The sequence below is a fragment of the Coregonus clupeaformis genome, chromosome 30 (assembly GCF_020615455.1).
Source record: "Coregonus clupeaformis isolate EN_2021a chromosome 30, ASM2061545v1, whole genome shotgun sequence".
Classification (NCBI taxonomy): domain Eukaryota; kingdom Metazoa; phylum Chordata; class Actinopteri; order Salmoniformes; family Salmonidae; genus Coregonus; species Coregonus clupeaformis.
The window spans coordinates 6,760,981-6,786,466 of NC_059221.1; the positions used below are offsets into that span (position 1 = coordinate 6,760,981).

Here is a 25,486-nt window from a genome sequence, read left to right on the forward strand (position 1 = left end):
CTGGCGAGCACATGGAGGGCTGTGCGGCCCCCCAAAGAAATGCCACCCCACACCATGACTGACCCACCGCCAAACCGGTCATGCTGGAGGATGTTGCAGAAAGCAGAACGTTCTCCACGGCGTCTCCAGACTCTGTCACGTCTGTCACGTGCTCAGTGTGAACCTGCTTTCATCTGTGGTGAATTTGCCAATCTTGGTGTTCTCTGGAAAATGCCAAACGTCCTGCACGGTGTTGGGCTGTAAGCACAACCCCCACCTGTGGACGTCGGGCCCTCATACCACCCTCATGGAGTCTGTTTCTGACCGTTTGAGCAGACACATGCACATTTGTGGCCTGCTGGAGGTCATTTTGCAGGGCTCTGGCAGTGCTCCTCCTGCTCCTCCTTGCACAAAGGCGGAGGTAGCGGTCCTGCTGCTGGGTTGTTGCCCTCCTACGGCCTCCTCCACGTCTCCTGATGTACTGGCCTGTCTCCTGGTAGCGCCTCCATGCGCTGGACACTACGCTGACAGACACAGCAAACCTTCTTGCCACAGCTCACATTGATGTGCCATCCTGGATGAGCTGCACTACCTGAGCCACTTGTGTGGGTTGTAGACTCCGTCTCATGCTACCACTAGAGTGAAAGCACCGCCAGCATTCAAAAGTGACCAAAACATCAGCCAGGAAGCATAGGAACTGAGAAGAATTGCCTATAATTTCCACCTGTTGTCTATTCCATTTGCACAACAGCATGTGAAATTTATTGTCAATCAGTGTTGCTTCCTAAGTGGACAGTTTGATTTCACAGAAGTGTGATTGACTTGGAGTTACATTGTGTTGTTTAAGTGTTCCCTTTATTTTTTTGAGCAGTATATATATATACAGTGCATTCAGATAGTATTCAGACCCCTTGACTTTTTCCACATTTTGTTACATTACAACCTTAATCTAAAAAGGATTTTAAAAAGAATAATCTCATCAATCTACACACAATACCCCATAACGACAAACTGCAAACAGGTTTTAATAAATTTTTGCAAATGTATTAAAAATATAAAACAGAAATACTTTTTTCACATAAGTATTCAGACCCATTGCTACTCAATTGATTGGACATGATTTGGAAAGGCACACACCTGACTATATAAGGTGCCACAGTTGACAGTGCATGTCAGAGCAAAAACCAAGCAATGAGGTCGAAGGAATTGTCCGTAGAGCGCCGAGACAGGATTGTGCCGAGGCACAGATCTGGGGAAGGGTACCAAAAATGTCTGCAGCATTGAAGGTCCCCAAGAACACAGTGGCCTCCATCATTCTTAAATGGAAGAAGTTTTGGAACGACTAAGACTCTTCCTAGAGCTGGCCGGCAAACTGAGCAATCAGGGGAGAATGTCCCTGGTCAGAGAAGAATGGGAGAAACTCCCCAAATACAGGTGTGCCAAGCTTGTAGCGTCATACCCAAGAAGACTCAAGGCTGTAATCACTGCCAAAGGTGCTTCAACAAAGTACTTAGTAAAGGGTCTGAATATTTGTGTAAATGAAATATTTCAGTTTTTTTATTTTTTATAAATTTGCAAACACTTCTAAAACCTGTTTATGTTTTGTCCTTATGGGGTATTGTGTGTAAATTGATGGGGGGGGGGGAAACTATTTAATCCATTTGAGAATAAGGCTGTAACGTTACAAAATGTGGAAAAAGTCAAGGGGTCTGAATACTTTCCGAATGCACTGTACTTCCAAGACGAGTCTTGTGAGGCCTGTGGGCGTCCTGAAGCAAAACATGTACATGTTCATGAGAGTCTCACGTTTCCACAGAGGTGTCATATTAGTGTGTAGCCAAAACTGTTCGGACGCTACAGACAGAAGTTGGCAGATTGGCTGTACCAACTTCAGACGAGTCCCAAGACGCTTGTGGGGGTCGTAATAGTTTTGTAGGCCAAACCTTTCGGACGCTACAGACGATTTTGTGAGAATTTCAGGATGTCTCATGGTCTGACAAACACCGCTCTAGCTCTGTCAGCCGCAGATGCGGAAATGTGACATCGGCAGATGCGGTGGATTGAGACACATCCAATGCAAAAAAACTGATACTGTATCTCTATCTTAAATTGGGACTGTTTTATTATGCTAATTAGATTTGCACAGGGGTGCGAACATACAGTTGAAGTCGGAAGTTTACAAACACTTAGGTTGGAGTCATTAAAACTTGTTTTTCAACCACTCCACAAATGTCTTGTTAACAAACTATTGTTTTTGCAAGTCGGTTAGGACATCTACTTTGTGCATGACGCAAGTCATTTTTCCAACAATTGTTAACATACAGATTATTTCACTTATAATTCACTGTATCACAATTCCAGTGGGTCAGAAGTTTACATACACTAAGTTGACTGTGCCTTTAAATAGCTTGGAAAATTCCTGAAAATGATGTCATGGCTTTAGAAGCTTCTGATAGGCTAATTGACATCATTTGAGTCAATTGGAGGTGTACCTGTGGATGTATTTCAAGGCCTACCTTCAAACCTCTTTGCTTGACATCATGGGAAAATCAAAAGAAATCAGCCAAGGCCTCAGAAGAAAAATTGTAGACCTCCACAAGTCTGGTTCATCCTTGGGAGCAATTTCCAAACGCCTGAAGGTACCACGTTCATCTGTACAAACAATAGTACGCAAGTATAAACTGCATGGGACCACGCAGCCATCATACCGCTCAGGAAGGAGACGCATTCTGTCTCCTAGAGATGAACGTACTTTGGTGTGAAAAGTGCAAATCAATCCCAGAACAACAGCAAAGGACCGTGTGAAGATGCTGGAGGAAGCAGGTACAAAAGTATCTATATCCACAGTAAAACGAGTCCTATTTCAACATAACCTGAAAGGCCGCTCAGCAAGGAAGAAGCCACTGCTCCAAAACCGCCATAAAAAACCCAGACTACGGTTTGCAACTGCACATGGGGACAAAGATCGTACTTTTTGGAGAAATGTCCTCTGTTCTGATGGAACAAAAATAGAACTGTTTGGCCATAATGACCATCGTTATGTTTAGAGAAAAAAGGGGGTGGCTTGCAACCCGAAGAACACCATCCCAACCGTGAAGCACGGGGGTGGCAGCATCATGCTGTGGGGGTGCTTTGCTGCAGGAGTGACTGGTGCACTTCACAAAATAGATGGCATCATGAGGAAGGAAAATTATGTGGATATATTGAAGCAATATCTCAAGACATCAGTCAGGAAGTTAAAGCTTGGTCGCAAATGGGTCTTCCAAATGGACAATGACTCCAAGCATACTTCCAAAGTTGTTGCAAAATGGCTTAAGGACAACAAAGTCAAGCCCTGACCTCAATCCTATAGAACATTTGTGGGCAGAACTGAAAAAGCGTGTGCGAGCAAGGAGGCCTACAAACCTGACTCAGTTACACCAGCTCTGTCAGGAGGAATGGGCCAAAATTCACCCAACTTATTGTGGGAAGCTTGTGGAAGGCTACCCAAAATGTTTGACCCAAGTTTAACAATTTAAAGGCAATGCTACCAAATACTAATTGAGTGTATGTAAACTTCGGACCTACTGGGAATGTGATGAAAGAAATAATAGCTGAAATAAATAATTCTCTCTACTATTAGTCTGACATTTCACATTCTTAAAATAAAGTGGTGATCCTAACTGACCTAAGACAGGGAATTTTTACTAGGATTAAATGTCAGGAATTGTGAAAAACTGAGTTTAAATGTATTTGGCTAAGATGTAAACTTCCGACTTCAACTGTAGACTCTAGGGGGTTACGTTAAGGCTGCAACACAACAAAATGTGAAAAAAGTGAAGGGGTATGAATACTTTCTAAAGGTACTGTATACCATCGTCATCAATAGGAGTATCTCTTACTGTTTTACCTGATAAACAGAACTGATGGTGTTTTCTCTTGATTAGACCCTTTATGAATGACACAATGTGAATCAAGGTGGTTCTTGTGTCGGGTGCTTATAGTGAGTTTATTAGATAGATTATCATCATCCAAATGGCTTAAATATTTATTTAATTTCTTAATAGTGAGAGATATCGGAGCTATAAACTGTTAGAGATTACGCTGTATATCCTAACACTCCTTTCCTAATCTGCTCCCATCATCTCTGCTTTCAACGTAAACACTCAACGTCAACAGATTTCGTGTCATACAGTACTGCTATGTCAAGAAGACTTTTAGCTACTTTCTGAAACTTTAAATACTAATAAATAAATAAATACATACCAGTAGCAATACTGTTTGCTGTAGTCTGCCTGGACTGCCAGGTTTGCAATTTTTTTACTTTTCTATTGGTTCCATTGCAACAGTAATGCTTAATCAAGCACAAATACAGTATATTACATTATTTCAAATAGTATTTTGAACCCATGTCTACTTAGTACTAATCTAAGACTTTGGAGCTGGAACCATGTTTGTCAAATGGGTGATGATTCCCCAGAGCAGTTCATTTCCCTCATCTTATTGTTACTAACTCGCCACTATATTTCTAACAGTTCCATGATCTTAAGTGCTGCCAATCACTCGGCAAACAGCGCAATATTGCAGGTGTGTTTACTTACAGTTCACCATACCGATTGATGTCCTCCATTTTCCCAAAACTCATGCAAGGTCACATTACTCGCTGGCAGCCAAGTTCTTTGTTTTTCACTGTATGAGGTAAAAAAAGAAATATATATTAATACACAAAATACAGGGTTGACCATGTGCTCATCCCATGCCAGGCAATTGTGCAATAGCATTTATGCGTCAACAAAAGAGTGCCTGAGATTGACTCATTCAGACTATAAGGCTTATTTTCCCACGATTCCTCCTCACAGAATGGTCGCTAATAACATCCCTACAAATGTACACCGTTCATTTGAATAGCTTCTCTAATACACACTCTGTAATATTTTTTTGACAACCTTTCATTAGTATTTGAATTGACAAGCAGTTGTAAGGATGGACAGACATGGTTAGCGTGGGTGGCTAGCTGTAGCTGCTCATAAGCAGGTCCATTAGCCTATTTACCCGCAGGATATTTATAGGACACCTTGAATTGGGTCCTGCGGCAGGTGATTCTCGTTGCTGTCCCACTAGCGGTGATTAATGACCTGAATACAGTGGGGTTTATCAGGAGTCCGGCAGCTTCAAGACCAGTGAATGTCAATGCAATTAAAGTCGTGGCAGAGGAAAGAAAAGGAGGCAAGGACTATCTGCAGATTGCAGACAGGGTTGGGAATATTTTTCTTGGAGAAGGCTCCGCTCCGGCCATTCAATCAGTTAATCACTTCGACTTCTCATTAGGAGCTGCTTTTGTTCTACTTCTCACTGCGTAATGTTTTTTTTTTTCTCTCCTGGATGGGCAGATAAAATAGGGCAGCTTGAAAAATCAAAAGAAGGAAGCCAAGCTTCTTGGACTTCAGCGGTTGGCAGTTTTGAGAAACCTCATTAAATTGTGGGAGAGGAACGACAGAAGAAGAGGTGAAGGGAGGAGGGGGCATGAAGAAGTCAGTCAGCTGAGGAAGAATAGACGTCTCATTGGAGAAAAGAGGAGAGAGGTGACGGGCACAGATGAGGGAGAGAAGAATGGAAGAACTGACCACCAGGGTTGTTAGGGGGCTTTATAGAAGTGGTTAAATGGTTCTATTATCTGTGGGCCTTACAATCTATGCACTAATTGGAATGCATTATTTGACACCAGTACTTGAAAATGTGAATAAAACTGTAAATACATTATGTTCCACACATACATACTATGCTATGCTATAGTAGAAACGACAACACAATATGCAGAAAATAAGGCACTTACTTTGATAGGAACGCACACATGTCCAAAGTTATTATTTGTAAGGAAAACAACAATGAAGGCAATGCGGGCGCCAAACACCTCAATTTAAACATGTAATTAGGTTGTGGGAACAGTGTGGGTACATTACAAGAGAGAGGTTCCCAGAACACAAAATATGCTCAGTTCAGAGGAGGCTGGTGGGAGGAGCTATAGGGGGACAGGCTCATTGTATTGCCTGGAATGGAATTAATGGAACGGAGTCAAACGTGGTTTCCATGTGTTTGATACCGTTCCATATATTCCATTCCAGCTATTAGAATGACCCCGTCCTCCTATAGCTCTTCCCACTGGCTCAGTTTTGATGACATTCATACAATGTCTAAGTTAGGTTGCACAGGACATTCCCTTAATGTTGTAAGTCCGTTTTTATGACGTTCATAGCATATTTGTTTTATGTTTAACATAATATTCCATTGATGTTCACGGAATATTTAGTTTACCTTATTACCACAACATTCTCAGCATGCAAATTAAATCAGATTGGAACACATCCCCGTTATGTTTCTCTCCAGATTTAATGGTAATTCACATTTGAGGACTGTACTGTAGGTGGTATAAAGACTCATTTTAATTTCATTCATAGGACATTTGAACAGCATTTAATCATACAAACACATTTTTTTTTTTACACTTCATATGTTGACCATCTGCACATGTGGGGTTTAAACCTGCAATGTTTAGTTCCCAAGCCAGGTCTTTTATCCTCTGCACCACCAGGGAAGCTCTCTTACAGCTTTTCCCCCCCAGTATAAAGCAATGGCAGTATGATCAATCAGGAATTCCATGCTTTCTTTTTAGCTTTCTTAGACATAGTTACCAGTATTTCCCTGGGTTAGTTGAGTTATTCACTGTCACTTCACCCATCCTGCTGCGTACTTCTGGGCCCATATTTACAAGGTATCCAAGACTAGGAGTGCTGATCTAGGATCACTTTTGCGTTTCAGATCATGAAAAATAAGCCAGAGTGGACCATATCAAGCGTCTCAAAGTAGGAATTATATCGACTGCGTTTTTAAAAAGTTGAACAGTCAATTTTTACACAATGTTAAATGTTTCACAGTTAGTCTAAATTATGCATTTCTGACTGGATTTATAAATCTGCATGAAATAAAGACTTCTTTGCCTCAATTTCATTTTTAGAGAGCATGAGGGCTTGAACCTTTAATCTTCAGATCATCATCCAGATCATTAACCCTCTTTGCCACCAGGGGATAGCGGTTGCCTTGTGTTTTTCTTCTCAGTCAAATATGGTCAATCAGGACACAGAACAACATTTTAGAGTTATTAAAATGTTCCCATCGTGTACTTGTAACGCTGTATTTTAGGATTTTCTTTCTTCATCACATGTATTGAAAGTCTTATGAAATGTGATTTTAGTTGGACAGAGCTTCCTTTAAAGAACTTGTATTCTTGTGTATTCATATGCTTCTTGAATGCAGACTCAGAAAATATCTAAATAATTGTACCTTTTCTCAATTTCAAAATCACATTTCATAAGACTTTCAAGACGTGATGAAGAAGCAAAATCATAAAATACAGTGTTACAAGTGCACTGTATATGAAGAGGATGGGATTTTTTTTAAAATGGTGTTCTGTGTCCTGATTGGCCATATTTGACTAAAAAAACGCCACATCTATCCCCTGGTGCCACAGAGGATAAAAAAACCTGGCTAGGGAACCAAACATTGCTGGATCAAACCCCATAGTTTGTCAATATATGAAGTGTAAAAAAATATGGTGGTGTTTATATGATTACAGTTTTTCTCGATTGCTAAGACACATTTCTTGAAAGCTGCTCTCCTTTTCTCTTAACTGTGAACACAAAACCCAATTTTCAAGCTACATTCACAAAACCTCAGACTCTTCTTGCAAAACCAAACTTTCACCTCAAAACAGTTCAATCTGTGCTCAAAACTGAACTATGTTGTCAAATCGTGCCCCGAGTCAATTAAAATAAAAAACACTACTGAACAGTCACTAAACACTACATAGAAAAATAGAAAACACAATGCTCAGGACATGAAGCTGGAGAAATAAATGTTTATTGTTCACTGTAGGCTAAATGCATGTTGCAAAACAAAAAAAACTGTGCATTTAGCACTTGTACAAAAAGACAAAACAGAAATCTTGTGCATTTACATGTAGTACTTGTAAAAACAAACAGAAATCTTATGCGTTTGCCACTTGTGTACAGTAAGCCCATGTAAAAATAAAGTACAAAAATATACAAATAAGTGCATTACTCAGCCACAGCATCATGTCTCCGTACTGGGTCAGGCCACAGGACTTCATCCACATCACAGGCCACATTTTGTCTGGCCAGGCAACGGGGGAAAAAACCCCTGGCATGCCGTATCCAGGCTTGGCATGCCTCCACACCTATGTCACCACAGGCAAGTCCCATGGCTTGCAGGAGATTTACCCTGGTGTAAGGTTGGCGTTCATATACCTTCCACCGCCATGAGGAGAAGAATTCCTCAATGGGGTTTAGGAAAGGGGAGTACGGTGGAAGGCAAAGACTGATAAAACCTTGGTTCATATTGTACCACTCTCTAACCTGGAGGGCTCTGTGAAAACTCACATTGTCCCAAACAACAACATAGATGGGATGCTCATCCTGCTGCCCTAACAAAGCATCTCGCATGTGATTGAGGAAAATGAGGAGCTGGTGAGTGTTGTAGGGCCCCAGGTTGGCATGATGCTGGACAACCCCATGATTGCTGATGGCAGCACATCATGTGACATTGCCACCACGCTGCCCAGGAACACCAACAATGGCCCGATGGCCAATCACATTACGGCCTCTCCTTCTCATTTTGGTGAGATTAAACCCAGCTTCATCCATGTAGATGTATTGATGGGGTCTTTCCATTGCATCCAGTTGAAAAACCCTCTGTAGAAATAGATATAGTTTTGTAAGTGATACGGAAAAAGTGATTTAGGCCACTACAGTAAATCACTACTTAGAGTAATCAACATTGAATGTGTCTGGATATATGCCAACCTGTACATACTGGAATCTTTGCTCTTTGACTGTCTGAGTTGCGATCAAAGGGCACTCTGTATAGCTGTTTCATGCGCAGTCTGTTGCGCTTGAGGACACGATCAACAGTAGAGAGGCTGACACTGTTGATACCCTCAAAATTTAAATGGTCCTCAATGATCTTCTGCTGAATTTCGCTCAGTTTAATGGCATTGTTCTCACGGACCATATCAACAATTAGGGTCTCTTGGTGTGGGGAGAACATACCTGTCCTCCCACCCCCATGTGGCAGTCTTTCAATTCTACAAAAAGAGAACATGGAGTTACAAAAAATATACATGGAATACTAGGCCTACAAACAGTTAGACCAACCCTCCATTACAATACTACAGTACATTGGTACAGTGATGTACTGAAACATATATTTACTTACAGTATACTGTGGTACAGTATATAGTATGTCATACAGTAATTGCTGTCAACATTTACATACTGTACTATAATGTCAAAAAAGGTAATTACCTGTTCTCTTCTCTAAATCTTCGGATTATGGTGGACACAGTGAATCTACTGATGTTTGGTTGTACCCTTTGTCCAGCCTCCCTCATGCTCATACCATGGACAAGAACATGGTCAATCACAGTAGCTCTGATTTCATCAGATATTACTGTTCTTTGTCTTCGCTGACCACCTCGACCACCTCGACCTCCTCTCACACGAACTCTTCCTCTCAGATTTCTATCCATTGTAGGGCCTCACAAACCAGTGCTCTCTGAACTGGCTTACTGTATATGTTCCCTCACATCATTAGCCACAAGTGTGATCAATTTTGAGTTGTTGTGTTCAAGTGGTGACACCTGTGCTCTAATTGTGTTTGACTTTTGTCACCTGTGCTCACTATTATGCAGCACGGGTGCATCACAATGAAAATGTGTTGGCAAGTTATGTCTAAACAGGTGAAAAGTGCTTATGGTTTTGCCAAAAGAGTGATTGATTCAATCAGTGGGTTCAGGCAACTGAGCATTTGGTTCAGACAATAGGGTTTAGTGTTTTAGCAATTGAGAAAAACTGTAAATGCTGTTCAAATGTTCTATGAATGAAATAATGTGCCCACAATACATTGCTCAAATGCAAATTATCATTACATCTGGAGAGAAACATAATGGGGATGTATTCTAATCTGCTTTAAGGAGCTACACATTTTCATGCTGAGAATGTTGTGGTAATGTTAGGTCAAACTTAAATAGAAAATGTTCTAAATGTTCTTAAAATGTTCTGAGGACCTCCAAGATAAGGTAAAATGTATTTTGCTTGAACATCAATGGAATTCTATGTTAAACCTAAAACCAATATGCTATGAACATCATAAAAACTGACTTATTTCATTCTTACAGCATTAAGGGAATGTCCTGTGCAACCTAACTTAAGCATTGTATGAATGTCATCACAACTGAGCATACTTTGTGTTTTGGGAACCTCTTGTAATGTACCCTCACTGTTCCCACAACCTAATTAAATGTTCTGGGAACCATAAAACAAACTCAGAAAGGCTGTTCTGTCAACATTCTTGCAACATCAAAGGAATGTTTTGTGCACCCTAATAGAAACATTGTAATAATCAGCACAACTGGAAAGTTTTTGTGTTTTGGGAACACATCTCTTGTCATGTCCACACAATGTTCCCACAACCTAATGAAACATTCTGGGAACCTTTAAAGAACAGACGGAATGTGTTCTGGGAACGTTCTTGCAACATAAGGCAAATATTTTATATAAACATTCTATAATCATCACCACGGCTGGACAGTTATTGTGTTATGAGAACATTTGTTAAGTCTTAGGAGAACATTTGCCGCGACCTAACAAATGTTCTGGAAACTTTCACAGAACCAATGTTGGTTGGCTGGGTCCACTCTTACTGCCTGACTTACCAGTTTGGAGTGAATTTCCTCAAAGCTTCATAGCTAACGTGGTACGTCTGTTTGTTCACGCACAGACAACCATTGATTTTACAATTGTCGTTTTGTATTTCTCTCGACAACCCAGACCCAGGCCACTCGTAGAACAGCAAAGTGCTTAATTCGTTCACAAACAGACAAACATTGATTTTACAATTGTCACTCTCTCACGACTATGTGGCTCGGTTGTCGAGAGAAATAAAGTTACAAGTTTGCTAGGGATAATTTTGGCAAACTCACTCCTGACTAGTCTAGAAACCACACAACTTTATTGCTTTATCCACAGGTGTTCGGTTAGCTGTTAGCATCAGAATGGGACTCTACTGGTGTAGCTCTGTGTTGACTGTATATGTGCCTTGAAGTATATGTGTGGTGACAGTCAGGCCTTCTGGCAGCTGCAAACCTGGACTGAGATGGAGAGGGGAGGAGAGAGAGAGCAGGGGGGACACAGAGAGCTAGAGGTAGGGAGAGAGAGGAGGAGAAGATATAAGGATGCGGATAGGATAGAGAAAAATAGAGGGTTAGGCGAGAGAGAAAGAGAGACAGAGTAGGGACAGTGAAGTAAAGGCACCTAAAGCTATCCCTCAGTTTGACAAGGGTCAGCATGCATCATTTTATTGTTTTCATAACGATTAGATAGAATTGTGTTTTGACACAGCCACACATACCGCGTTGCCTGGTTCTGTGTGCACACTCAAACAAAGCCATATGCTGCTATGTAAATGGGTTAAATAAGGGGATAGCCCTCCAAGCAATGAATACCCAATTTGGATGCAGCATGAATACCCATTTTGGAAGTCAATGAGTGTAATTTGGCCTTATTCCGAAAATAGCATTGAAGCCGGTTCTTGGTGTCTGTTAAAGTGATCTCTCTCTCTCTCTCTCTCTCTCTCTCTCTCTCTCTCTCTCTCACAGTGTATTGTGAGAGGAAAAGGAGCCACAAACAGTCACCTCTGTTTCAGGAGAATAGTTTATTTGGATAATTATTATTCATCCTCCAGCAGTGAAGTGGCTCAGTGAAACTGAGTCAGCGGGGGTCCTTGTGGTTGAGAGAGCTGAATCTCCATACTTAAGTTGGCATGAAATATTAACTTGGAACGGTGTATAGAGGCTTTCAAGAGAGGACAAACAAGGATAGGGATTTGGGAAGCAATCCTCTTCTGAGGTGAGGAGAACTTATAAGGCGAGCTGTGACCTTGATCTACTGTTCCTCAAACTTTATAGAAAATAATGTTATTTGTTTTGCCATCTTCTTATCTTTTTGTCTCTTTAAGGTAGTAAGGTTAAACGGTGAGAAAGCAGAAAGAGAGAGAGAGCGAGAGCGAGAGCGAGAGAACAGTATGCAGTAAGACTTTTAGCTATTTAGCTTTAAGGTTACAAATTATAAACTGTGTGAATGTTCAAGTTAAGCCTTACTGTACAGTGAGGGAAAAAAGTATTTGATCCCCTGCTGATTTTGTACGTTTGCCCACTGACAAAGAAATTATCAGTCTATAATTTTAATGGTAGGTTTATTTGAACAGTGAGAGACAGAATAACAACAAAAAAATCCAGAAAAACAGATGTCAAAAATGTTATAAATTGATTTGTATTTTAATGAGGGAAATAAGTATTTGACCCCCTCTCAATCAGAAACATTTCTGGCTCCCAGGTGAGATTAGGAGCACACTCTTAAAGGGAGTGCTCCTAATATCAGCTTGTTACCTGTATAAAAGACACCTGTCCACAGAAGCAATCAATTAATCAGATTCCAAACTCTCCACCATGGCCAAGACCAAAGAGCTCTCCAAGGATGTCAGGGACAAGATTGTAGACCTACACAAGGCTGGAATGGGCTACAAGACCATCGCCAAGCAGCTTGGTGAGAAGGTGACAACAGTTGGTGCGATTATTCGCAAATGGAAGAAACACAAAAGAACGGTCAATCTCCCTCGGCCTGGGGCTCCATGCAAGATCTCACCTCGTGGAGTTGCAATGATAATGAGAACGGTGAGGAATCAGCCCAGAACTACACGGGAGGATCTTGTCAATGATCTCAAGGCAGCTGGGACCATAGTCACCAAGAAAACAATTGGTAACACACTACGCCGTGAAGGACTGAAATCCTGCAGCGCCCGCAAGGTCCCCCTGCTCAAGAAAGCACATATACATGCCCGTCTGAAGTTTGCCAATGAACATCTGAATGATTCAGAAGAGAACTGGGTGAAAGTGTTGTGGTCAGATGAGACCAAAATCGAGCTCTTTGGCATCAACTCAACACGCCGTGTTTGGAGGAGGAGGAATGCTGCCTATGACCCCAAGAACACCATCCCCACCGTCAAACATGGAGGTGGAAACATTATGCTTTGGGGGTGTTTTTCTGCTAAGGGGACAGGACAACTTCACCGCATCAAAGGGACGATGGACGGGGCCATGTACCGTCAAATCTTGGGTGAGAACCTCCTTCCCTCAGCCAGGGCATTGAAAATGGGTCGTGGATGGGTATTCCAGCATGACAATGACCCAAAATACACCTAGCCAGTCTCCAGACCTTAATCCCATAGAAAATCTGTGGAGGGAGCTGAAGGTTCGAGTTGCCAAACATCAGCCTCAAAACCTTAATGACTTGGAGAAGATCTGCAAAGAGGAGTGGAACAAAATCCCTCCTGAGATGTGTGCAAACATTTACATTTAGATTTTACATTTACCAGACGCTCTTATCCAGAGCGACTTACATATATATATATATTTTTTTTATACTGGCCCCCCGTGGGAATCGAACCCACAACCCTGGCGTTGCAAACGCCATGCTCTATCAACTGAGCTACATCCCTGCTGGCCATTCCCTCCCCTACCCTGGACAACACTGGGCCAATTGTGCACCGCCCATGAGTCTCCAGGTCGCGGCCGGCTGCGACAGAGCCTGAATTCGAACCAGGATCTCTAGTGGCACAGTTAGCACTGCGATGCAGTGCCTTAGACCACTGCACCACTCAGGAGTTGGTGGCCAACTACAAGAAACGTCTGACCTCTGTGATTGCCAACAGGGGTTTTGCCAGAAAGTACTAAGTCATGTTTTGCAGAGGGGTCAAATACTTATTTCCCTCATTAAAATGCAAATCAATTTATAACATTTTTGACATGCGTTTTTCTGGATTTTTTTGTTGTTATTTTGTCTCTCGCTGTTCAAATAAACCTACCATTAAAATTATAGACTGATCATGTCTTTGTCAGTGGGCAAACGTACAAAATCAGCAGGGGATCAAATACTTATTTCCCTCACTGTATATCTCTACTTTCTACCTTTACAGCATGATGTGAGTGTGCATGACACAACATCTCAAATGATTGTTTCTGTAGCTAGCATGGTGTTGACAGAATGGGGAGAATAGGAGAGTTCTCTGTTGACACACTGTTCTGCATCGATACAGCAATTTGTATGATTGCATTACGAAGCCACATGGGGTGTGAATCTTGTTACTCTCGCTGTAAGGAAATCATTATTTATTTAATCAGAGAGAAATTACTTTTTTCTCTCAGTAGTGTGCTTGACTAGTTAAATGGCCCATTATTAATAATGAAATGTATGGGTTGCCGCTGAAGTGATGCTGCCCGTTTTGTAGAGCAGTGCTAATTTTAACTTTTAAAATCACAATTCCGCAATCATAGTCAGCTACATTGATTGTATGTCTCTGCAGAGAAATGTTTTAATCTAGAATATGTAGTATACTGGTCTGGTAGGAATATATCTTTATGGCATTCCTCAGGCGTACATTTCTAGCTTCTGGTGAAAGCACATTATCATAGAAATACAATATATTTAGGACAAAAATGGGTAGTGAAAATAGTGAAAAAGATCTGAAATATATGTTCACATTTGTTCCATGCATTTTAAGTAAGATTATCCCATTCATCAGCTTTTTGTTGTGACAATTTGAAGTCAGAGTCATACTGTATACTGTAGATGGCTCTGTTTATATTCATCTATTTTCTGGTAAACCAATATCATTTTTGATTTAGAAGCCTTTCAATCAGTTAAATAAAAGTGATGAGATAGATGACCTGCTTTCATTTGCGTTGCACCTACCACACACAAAAACAAACACAAACAAGAAAACTAGGAGAGTGCAGTTTTGCCTCTCTTTTTCTTTTGTCTAATGTATGCATAGTTAGTGTTCTGAAGGCACGCATGTACGTCTTTCTCGCTTTCTGCCTGCTGCAGAAAATGACTTATCTGTCTTAACTCCCTGTGGCAGATATCCACACTCCTTGGCAATAATAGGTGAGCGGTGTCTTTGAAGGTTTATATTGCAGCTGCGTAGAGAGAGAGAGAGAGAGAGAGAGAGAGAGAGAGAGAGAGAGAGAGAGAGAGAGAGAGAGAGAGAGAGAGAGAGAGAGAGAGAGAGAGAGAGAGAGAGAGAGAGAGAGAGAGAGAGAGAGAGAGAGAGAGAGAGAGAGAGAGAGAGAGAGAGAGAGGTGAAAGTGATTCTGCCGTCTCACATGCTGAATAACTCTCCAAAACAGCATGATTTATACGATAGGCTGCAACTCAGGTTTAAATAAGAATTCATCCTTCATCGCAGCCTTGTGTAGGCGCACTGAGAAGACAAGGCAACAGGGAAATACTAACTGTCAAATTGCCCTCCTTACGTGCTCCCACTTCTACCCAGCTATCCTGCCCTACTCAATTTGAGTTATGAATTGAAATGCTGTTATTGTGCCACTAAGGGATGCGCAATTATTAGCAGTGAGGAATATGTATGGAGTTTATAATCTATAGTTTGCTGTACAGCCTACATTATCTTACTGTGAATAAAGGTCTAGTGTTTCGGTGATGGTTAAGATTATAAATTGCATGAGTATGCACACATCTTTACACATACACAAAGCACATTATGCTGTCTTGTTCATACATTTACATACACACACATGTCCACACACAGAAACAGTCCTATGCATGCATACCTGCTCTTTCTGTTTTTTTTTTCTCGCTCTCTTTCTCACTCACACACACACAGTCACACATTCACACACACACACACACACACACACACACACACACACACACACACACACACACACACACACACACACGCACACACACACACACAGGTGATGCTGCTCACATAATGACCAATCTTTGACAAAAGTCACTGATTCGCGGCTTAGGATCAATATGAAGCAGTGATACCTTACGAGGTGTACACTCACGAAGAAAAAACAATTTGCTGAAAAGACATTGATCCAGGAGGGTACCCAATGACTCCATTTGCCACAAAATTGGATTCTTTCAAAGCCCCACATGCTCTGTGGATCTATTGGACAATAAAACAAGTATCTCTACTTTCACAGGCTAATGCTTCTAGGCCTCTTGAATCCCACATCTTTTTATTTCTATTTTCACATCTGTGGATAAACCTCACCTAAAGATTCTTGACACGTAGGAACCTTTCTCACCCCATATATAGCACTTTTCTACTACCTCTAGAACAATTTCTCACTTGATCTATGGCACTATCCAGTGCTTTCTCATAGGGTCTGCTCCTCAACCCAAGTGGTTCCGTTTTCCTTAGACCACTCACTTTCTCACTTCAATAAGGGCCATACTTAACTTTCCCTCATCCACCTTATGCTCACTGATAAAGAGCAGTCTCCAACGGCACAGACAGGCTGATAGCTCTTTAACTAGCGTCCACATAGAGAGGCAAGAGGAGTGATCTCTCCATAACGACAACATGCTGCAGCCCCCCAGATTTTTCTATGAATCTCCCACATCTGTGCTCAATTACTGCAATTTATTCAGCCAGATAACAAGGCATTAATAGGCGGTAGTGGGTAGATGATGAAGGGATGGGGGTGGAGGAGAGGAAGAGGAAGAGGAGAACGGCAGAAGGAGGACACAGATGTTACTGTGAATCTAACCATCATCCTGGGTGATGTAAAATCACAGCAATGGTGTGTGTGTGTGTGAGCGTGAACATGCATGTGCGCATATGCATTCGTATTACATACAAATTGTACTGTATGTATGACTAACAAGGCCCAATTGCTTTTCTAGTCATGAAAAGCTAATGTTGCTTATATGTCAACAGCGGGTATGAATGCTAAGAAGTACTCAGTAATCCTGATGACAAATGGTGCAGTACTATGGTTAACACTACTTATTAGCCTATAAATACATGCGTGTTGGTTTGAGAGGCGGGAGAGTTATTGGTCATTAGTTTGCATTGAGAGGAATTGTTCAAGATGAGTGTTTAGTGTGGTTGCATTCATCACTTCCTTCCTATAACACAGACATTGTATTTCTTCTACCAATTCTCATTTCCACCCCCACGCTTTGTGTATCAATGCGCACACACACACACACACACACACACACACACACATGTGGAAGCATACACACACACACACGTGGAAGCATACACACATACACATGTCTGCACACACATACACAAACACACACGTTTGTACACCTGCACACACACACACACACATTCTCTTCATCATTCATCCTTGAAAATCCCTATCTGTTATAGTCATTAAAGGCAAACCAACACATACTAACTCTTGTGGGTAAAAGTGTTTATGCCATCGATCTATCTACTGCCATCGTTATCAACACCCCCCTCGCACTCACGCATGCACGCACATGCATGAACGCACACACAGTCACCACCACCTACCAAAACTCAAGTGTGTTCTAAACCAATTGTCCTGTCCTCTCCTAAAGATCCCTCTGTACACCAGAGGCAGAAGCCGCCAGCCACCGATCTCTACTACAAGAGTGACATCAGCAGCCTCATGGAGTTCAGCACCCCAGACTCCTCTCTGGACAAAGGTAAGCCACTACCTACATTCTCTACCCTCTACGTACTGTAGCAACGTATAAACTGGCAACCCTAGTGTAGATACTGCCTGCAGCAACATTGGTTCAAGCTATCAAGAAATACAGTGAGGGAAAAAAAAGTACTTTGTACGTTTGCCCACTGACAAAGAAATTATCAGTCTATAATTTTAATGGTAGGTTTATTTGAACAGTGAGAGACAGAATAACAACAACAAAAAATCCAGAAAAACGCATGTCAAAAATGTTACAAATTGATTTGCATTTTAATGAGGGAAATATGTATTTGACCCCCTCTCAATCAGAAAGATTTCTGGCTCCCAGGTGAGATTAGGAGCACACTCTTAAAGGGAGTGCTCCTAATCTCAGTTTGTTACCTGTATAAAAAGACACCTGTCCACAGAAGCAATCAATCAATCAGATTCCAAACTCTCCACCATGGCCAAGACCAAAGAGCTCTCCAAGGATGTCAGGGACAAGATTGTAGACCTACATAAGGCTGGAATGGGCTACAAGACCATCGCCAAGCAGCTTGGTGAGAAGGTGACAACCGTTGGTGTGATTATTCGCAAATGGAAGAAACACAAAATAACTGTAAATCTCCCTCGGCCTGGGGCTCCATGCAAGATCTCACCTCGTGGAGTTGCAATGATCATGAGAACGGTGAGGAATCAGCCCAGAACTACACGGGAGGATCTTGTCAATGATCTCAAGGCAGCTGGGACCATAGTCACCAAGAAAACAATTGGTAACACACTACGCCGTGAAGGACTGAAATCCTGCAGCGCCCGCAAGGTCCCCCTGCTCAAGAAAGCACATATACAGGCCCGTCTGAAGTTTGCCAATGAACATCTGAATGATTGAGAAGAGAACTGGGTGAAAGTGTTGTGGTCAGATGAGACCAAAATCGAGCACTTTGGCATCAACTCATCTCGCCGTGTTTGGAGGAGGAGAAATGCTGCCTATGACCCCAAGAACACCATCCCCACGGTCAAACATGGAGGTGGAAACATTATGCTTTGGGGGTGTTTTTCTGCTAAGGGGACAGGACAACTTCACCGCATCAAAGGGACGATGGACGGGGCCATGTACCGTCAAATCTTGGGTGAGAACCTCCTTGTCACGGTTTCGGCCGAGGCTGCCTCTCCTCCTTGTTCGGGCAGGCTTCGGCGCTCGTCGTCTCCGGAATTCTAGCTGCCACCGATAGATGTTTCATGTTCGTTTGCTTTTGTCTGTTTGTGTCACACCTGTTTCTGTTTTACGTAATTAGTGTCCTATAAGTTTCTCGTTGTGTTTGTCATGTGTTGTGTATGATTGTTTTTCGTCAGTGTTGTGTTTGCTCGGTTGAGCATAGGTTCTCCACTGCGCTGGAGCTTAGTTGCACTTGTTCGTGCACCACTTCGTTTGTCGCACCTGTTTGTGCGCATTTGCCTTTTCGCCTTGTGCGTAATTTAGCTGTTGGGCTTAGTTGTCCTGTTGCCTGTGTCGGGCCAGTAATACAGCATTTTGGAACCTACAGTCGGCGTCCTGCATTTGATTTCCTACACTACACCTACACACGCCCTGACACTCCTTCCCTCAGCCAGGGCATTGAAAATGGGTCGTGGATGGGTATTCCAGCATGACAATGACCCAAAACACACGGCCAAGGCAACAAAGGAGTGGCTCAAGAAGAAGCACATTAAGGTCCTGGAGTGGCCTCGCCAGTCTCCAGACCTTAATCTCATAGAAAATCTGTGGAGGGAGCGGAAGGTTCGAGTTGCCAAACGTCAGCCTCGAAACCTTAATGACTTGGAGAAGATCTGCAAAGAGGAGTGGGACAAAATCCCTCCTGAGATGTGTGCAAACCTGGTGGCCAACTACAAGAAACGTCTGACCTCTGTGATTGCCAACAAGGGTTTTGCCACCAAGTACGAAGTCATGTTTTGCAGAGGGGTCAAATACTTATTTCCCTCATCAAAATGCAAATCAATGTATAACATTTTTGACATGCGTTTTTCTGGATTTTTTTGTTGTTATTTTGTCTCTCACTGTTCAAATAAACCTACCTTTAAAATTATAGACTGATCATGTCTTTGTCAGTGGGCAAACGTACAAAATCAGCAGGGGATCAAATACTTTTCCCCCTCACTGTACATGGGAGTATGATAGTGTGCAACTGATCCAGTATGGAACCTCCAGCTCCAGTCAGGCTCTCCCTGTGTCTGGAGCTGGCTGGACAATCATGACGTTGCCTTTAGGGATTCAGCTCACTGCTAGTGTATTATTGTCAGTGCAAGGCTGCATGTACTGTGGGACTAACGGGATCTAGGATCAGTGGACCATACCAGAGTCCAAATTGCATGTTTTATGAGGTTATGAGTAAAACCGGATCTTGGATCAGTGCTTTTGAGGCACCCATATGGGTGAGTCTACAGATGTGCTGCAAATTGCAGTCCCACACTAAAATAACTTTAGTCTCCAAACACGTAAATCATTTAGCAGACGCTCTTATCCAGAGCGACTTACAGTTAGTGAGTGCATACATTTTGTCATACTGCCCCCCTGTGGGAATCGAACCCACAACCCTGGCGTTGCAAGCGCCATGCTCTACCAACTGAGCTACACGGGACCTAATTTGTTCTGATTCAATCCAAGGCAATAACAAACATATTGTTAAATTAATATAGTACAAAGTCATTGTTTATAAACCTATTTATATTGAGAGGTGGCTGTCCCAAACCCTGACTCCTAAACTTCATGTTTGAATATAAAGCAATTAGTTGTTTTTTTTACACTATTATTTCAATAGAACATATTGAGTTATTACATTGAAAGATACTGATCTAATTCAAAGTTTAGTTTATTTTTATACATCTTTCTTTAAAAAGTGCTGTCCCACCTTTTGATGTCACTACCGAAACACACATTAAAAGACGGTAAAACGACTGTGCTTATAGCCACACCCCTACAAATATCACCAGGTGATGCGATTGCACTCCTCTCCAGCATGGCCACAACTAGTGAGTAATTTGGTAAATTTAATGTATTTTTAAGAAGTGTCACAACTGAACATCAAATATATCAAGATATATGTAAAGCACGGATTTGGGACAAAACATATATGTTTGATGGGATGTACATCTTTCCAAATGAAAGATAGCCAGCCATATGTTAGCTATGGGGATTCTTTAAAGTCCAAAATAAGTCCAAATTGTCCAAACCGAAACGGTCAAAACCAAAACAATATACACCATAACGATATATAGAGGTCTTGTCTTTGTATCTGTGCCATTATGGTGACAGCACAGGCAGTGCCATTGAGACTATCTCCATTTTAAAGTTGCATGCGCCATGCTCTATCAACGGAGCTACAGAGGACCACCATGTGGGTAGTGGACAAGTGCACACTTCAGGAAATAGTGTAGAGTATTGAGATGCATAGCCAGCAGGGGGGTTCCAACCCTCCAAGTGCCCAAACATTGACTTCTATTTGGCCAAAACAGACGTCTATAATGTGCTATACCATACCCTACTGTACTGTACTGTTTGTACTGTACTGTGCTCTACTGTACTGTACCATACTCTACTGTACTCTAATGTACTGTACTGTACCATACTCTACTGTACTCTAATGTACTGTATTGAACCCTACTCTACTGTACTCGAGTTTACCAATGTCCTGGTATAAATATTGGTCTTGGCTCCTGGATATTACCTTAGTCTTTGGTTTACAAATGATAGGCAACCCAATTTGAAGAAGAAAATGCTCTCTGATTATTGGCTGATCACTCCCAACCTACAGGAATCCCCATCCAGTTGACTACCTTTAAATGGTGGAAGCCCTCAATGGCAATGTCTATACTAAAACAAGTTATATCCCTCTAGTCCTCCATTTATCTCTATGATTGACACTTGACACCGTAACATTTACATTGATTTATGTAACGCCGGTTATTTTGCCAAAATAATGATAGGTAAAGTGATAATTTGACAACATATAATAATTAATTAGATGCATAAGTTATTCAATCAATCAACAAGTTTCAGATTCATACAATCAACATTGAACATTTTACAGGGAACAATAGAGATGATATTTCTCTATATTCAATTTAAAGGTTTAGAAAATCAGGTTAAAAATAATGTTTTTACTATTCTATTAATTGGATATGCAAATACAATTTCTAAATTAATATGTAATAGAAGGTTAATCAAATTGATCACTACTGTGCATGGTTCTCCCTTTATTGCTACTTTTTCACTATGTTTCTGTAGTGACACATTTCGTGGGGTGGTAAGGAAATCAGGTAAATCATTCAAATGTGCAATACAAACTAAGTTTGTGAGTAGTATGTATCTACCTACATTTTACATTTTAGTCAGGAGGGGGTTTGAAGAGGTAGTGTTTCAAATGTTTTTGGAAGATGGGCAGGGACTCTGCTGTCCTAGCTTCAGGGGGACACTGGTTCCACCATTGGGGTGCCAGGACAGAGAACAGCTTGGACTGGGCTGAGTGGGAGCTGCCCTCCCGTGAGGGTTGGATTGCCAAGAGACCAGATCATCCCTGACATACACTACCAGTCAAAAGTTTGGACACACCTACTCATTCAAGGGTTTTTCTTTATTTTTACATTGTAGAATAATAGTGAAGACATCAAAACTATGAAATAACACATATGGAATAATGTAGTAACCAAAAAAGTGTTAAACAAATCAAAATATATTTTATATTTCAGATTCTTCAAATAGCCACCCTTTGCCTTCTTAATGTGTTTGAGCCAATCAGTTGTGTTGTGACAAGGTGGGGGGGGGGGGTATACAGAAGATAGCCCTATTTGGTAAAAGACCAAGTCCATATTATAGCAAGAACAGCTCAAATAAGCAAAGAGAAACAGTTCATCATTACTTTAAGACATGAAGGTCAGTCAATACGGAACATTTCAAGAACTTTGAAAGTTTCTTTAAGTGCAGTCGCAAATACCATAAAGCACTATGATGAAACAAGCTCTCATGAGGACCGCCACAGGAATGGAAGACCCAGATTTAGTTCATTAGTTACCAACCTCAGAAATTGCAGCCCAAATAAATGTTTCACAGAGTTCAAGTCACAGACACATCTCAACATCAACTGTTCAGAGGGGACTGTGTGAATCAGGCCTTCATGGTCAAATTGCTGCAAAGAAACCACTACTAAAGGACACCAATAAGAAGAAGAGACCTGCTTGGGCCAAGAAACACGAGCAATGGACATTAGACCGGTGGAAATGTGTCCTTTGGTCTGGAGTCCAAATTTGAGATTTTTGGTTCCAACCGCCGTGTTTTTGTGAGACGCGTTGTGGGTGAACGGATGATCTCCGCATGTGTTGTTCCCACCGTAAAGCATGGAGGAGGTGTTATGTTGTGGGGGTGTTTTGCTGGTCTGTAATTTATTTAGAATTCAAGGAACACTTAACCAGCATGGCTACCACAGCATTCTGCAGCGATACGCCATCCCATCTGGTTTGGGCTTAGTGGGACTATCATTTGTTTTTCAACAGGACAATGACCCAACACACCTCCAGGCTGTGTAAGGGCTATTTTACCAAGAAGGAGAGTGATGGAGTGCTGCATCAGATGACCTGGCCTCCACAAACTTTTGACTGGTGCTGTATGTTGGCAGAAATGTGTGCTGAAAGTATTGGGGAAAAAGGATACAAATGAGCTTTTTTTTTCAATCCCCAATTTTCATCACTTCTGTAGAATGACCCATTAACTGTACTGTATCTCCCGGTTTCTACAGAGAGCATTTGTTATTGATGTGATTTATTGTCACAACTGAAACAAAGTCGTGTATAGGCCTACCTCCTTGTGGAGCAGGGCCGGCCCCAGGCATAAGCGACATGAGCGGTCGAAAATATGCTTTATTTAGGAACTCAGTCGGGGTATAAACTTACTATTGAGAGTAAGAATAGTAGAAAACACCAGGTGCAATTTTTTGGGGGGGTTTGTGAATCAGCAGTTTTTCTCTTCTCCATCAAATTGTCTTGTTGCAGATAAAAGGCTGTGCGTGATGACGTAGTGCACATAAAAATAATTTTTTGGTGGGTAAATTCCCATCAAAAATACAATTTAAATGGGTTTCCATCGCATTTTCAACTCTACTGATGGTTTTCTCACTTTTTTTCATTATATAGCGAGTGTGCCCACTCTGGTATTGGCATGTGCGCTCTAGCCAACAGCACTATCTGCGTATAGCCTACATGATGAGAATATTATGGACAAAAGAGCAAGATTTTTTATATTTTTCAAACGGCAGCCAAGCGATTATCATGTCACCAGAATAAGAACCTCAATATTTATTGGAAAGGAGCATCAAGCTCATCACCTTGCACTTTCACCACTCTGTAAAGTTCATCATAACTTATTTAAGCTGTAGCCTAATAAACTGCATGCTTTCCCGATGAGTCGTAGTGGGAAGACCACACAACATGTCATCGTGCGACTCCAAGTTGACTTCGATATGATGGTTATTATATCAACTGGGCATTCAGGACATGTGTCCATGGGGCCCCCATTGATTTTTTTTAATTTTCACTCAGACATCATATTAACATGCCATAAGTCATGGAAAAATTTGTAGAATTGCAGGAAATTAGCTTCCAAACAGCAAACATTTCTCCCCACCCCATTGCAAAATGGGTAGAATTGCAGGAAATTAGTTTCCAAACAGCAAACATTTCTCCCCACCCCATTGCAAAATGGGTAGAATTGCAGGAAATTAGCTGTAAAACTAATTAAGAAAATATCTCTGCCCCATGGAAAATGTGTAGAATTGCATGACATTTGTTATAAAATTAAGAATGTACACATTAAAATGTATGAAAGCACACGTACACGCACGCATGCACACACACCCAACACACACACCCCTGTGCAGGAGCAGCAACAGCGCGACCCAGCTGCTTTATAAGTCTTGGGTCCAGGGTGCTGTAAATGTGCAAGCTCAGGGAAACACACACATCCTCTGCATTGGCCAAGGCCTTGTATATCACCGTGAGTTTCCTCGGAATGGGAACAGGCTGCTGTGGTATCAGCAAATTCATCACGGACACGCACTGAAACTCTCTCTCGTCCTCTTTCTATCTCTCACTCTCCTTCTCTCTCCTTCTCTTCCCCTCTCTCTACCCCTCCTTTCCTCCTCCACCCTCGACCCACATACCACGAGAGAAAGAGAGAGAGGAGTAGGGCATTAAGCTGGCAGCATTATACAACTAGAAGACAGGTGCTGCTTGTGCACATTAAGTTCCAGTGATGTCAGTGGTTGGGTAATGGGTGTAGTGTGTGTGTGTGTGTGCGTCTGTCTGTGTGTACATGTGAGTTATATGGTATGCCACTGACCCTTGTACTGTATGCTATCTGCACTCATGCAGGGTTTGGTTGCTGTAATGGGAAGGTAACGAGTAAAAGAGGGAGAGACAGAGGGAATGGGAGGAAAGAAAGAGGGAACCAGGAAAAAGCCCATTGAGACTCATTGGCCGTGTCCGAATACCCGTACTTGCGTTCTAAATAGTAGGCAGGGCCGGCCCTACCCAATAAGCGACATAAGCGACCGATTTGGGCCCTGTGGACGCTATGCCCCCCCGAAACAATTCCCCTTAGCAACTCGGTTGGGGTCTCAACTTAATGTTGAGAGTTATGATAGTAGAATACACAATGTGCAATTTCGAAATTGTGTAGTGCATCTGCAGTTTTTATCTTGTTATGTCAGTCACTGACAGTCACTCAATTAGCCCATGTCAGCTACATTTATTTTTAGATTGGTAGATAGTCTAGCCAGCATTCTAAACCTTGTAGTAATAACGGCCAATAACCGCCCAGGCAGTTAGGGCACGTGCCCACAGGACCTGACCTACAGTGGTCCCCATTGATTT

General features: G+C 41.8%; 1 protein-coding gene across 1 annotated transcript in view; it reads left to right on the forward strand.

The window, feature by feature from the left end:
• LOC121545959 (kazrin-like) overlaps positions 1-25,486 on the forward strand; it is a 367,424-nt gene that overhangs the window by 253,685 nt on the left and 88,253 nt on the right. The window contains exon 3 of the mRNA XM_041856909.2: positions 17,481-17,588. Within this exon, the coding sequence (XP_041712843.2) occupies positions 17,481-17,588 (108 nt within the window). The remainder of the gene's footprint in view (positions 1-17,480; positions 17,589-25,486) is intronic.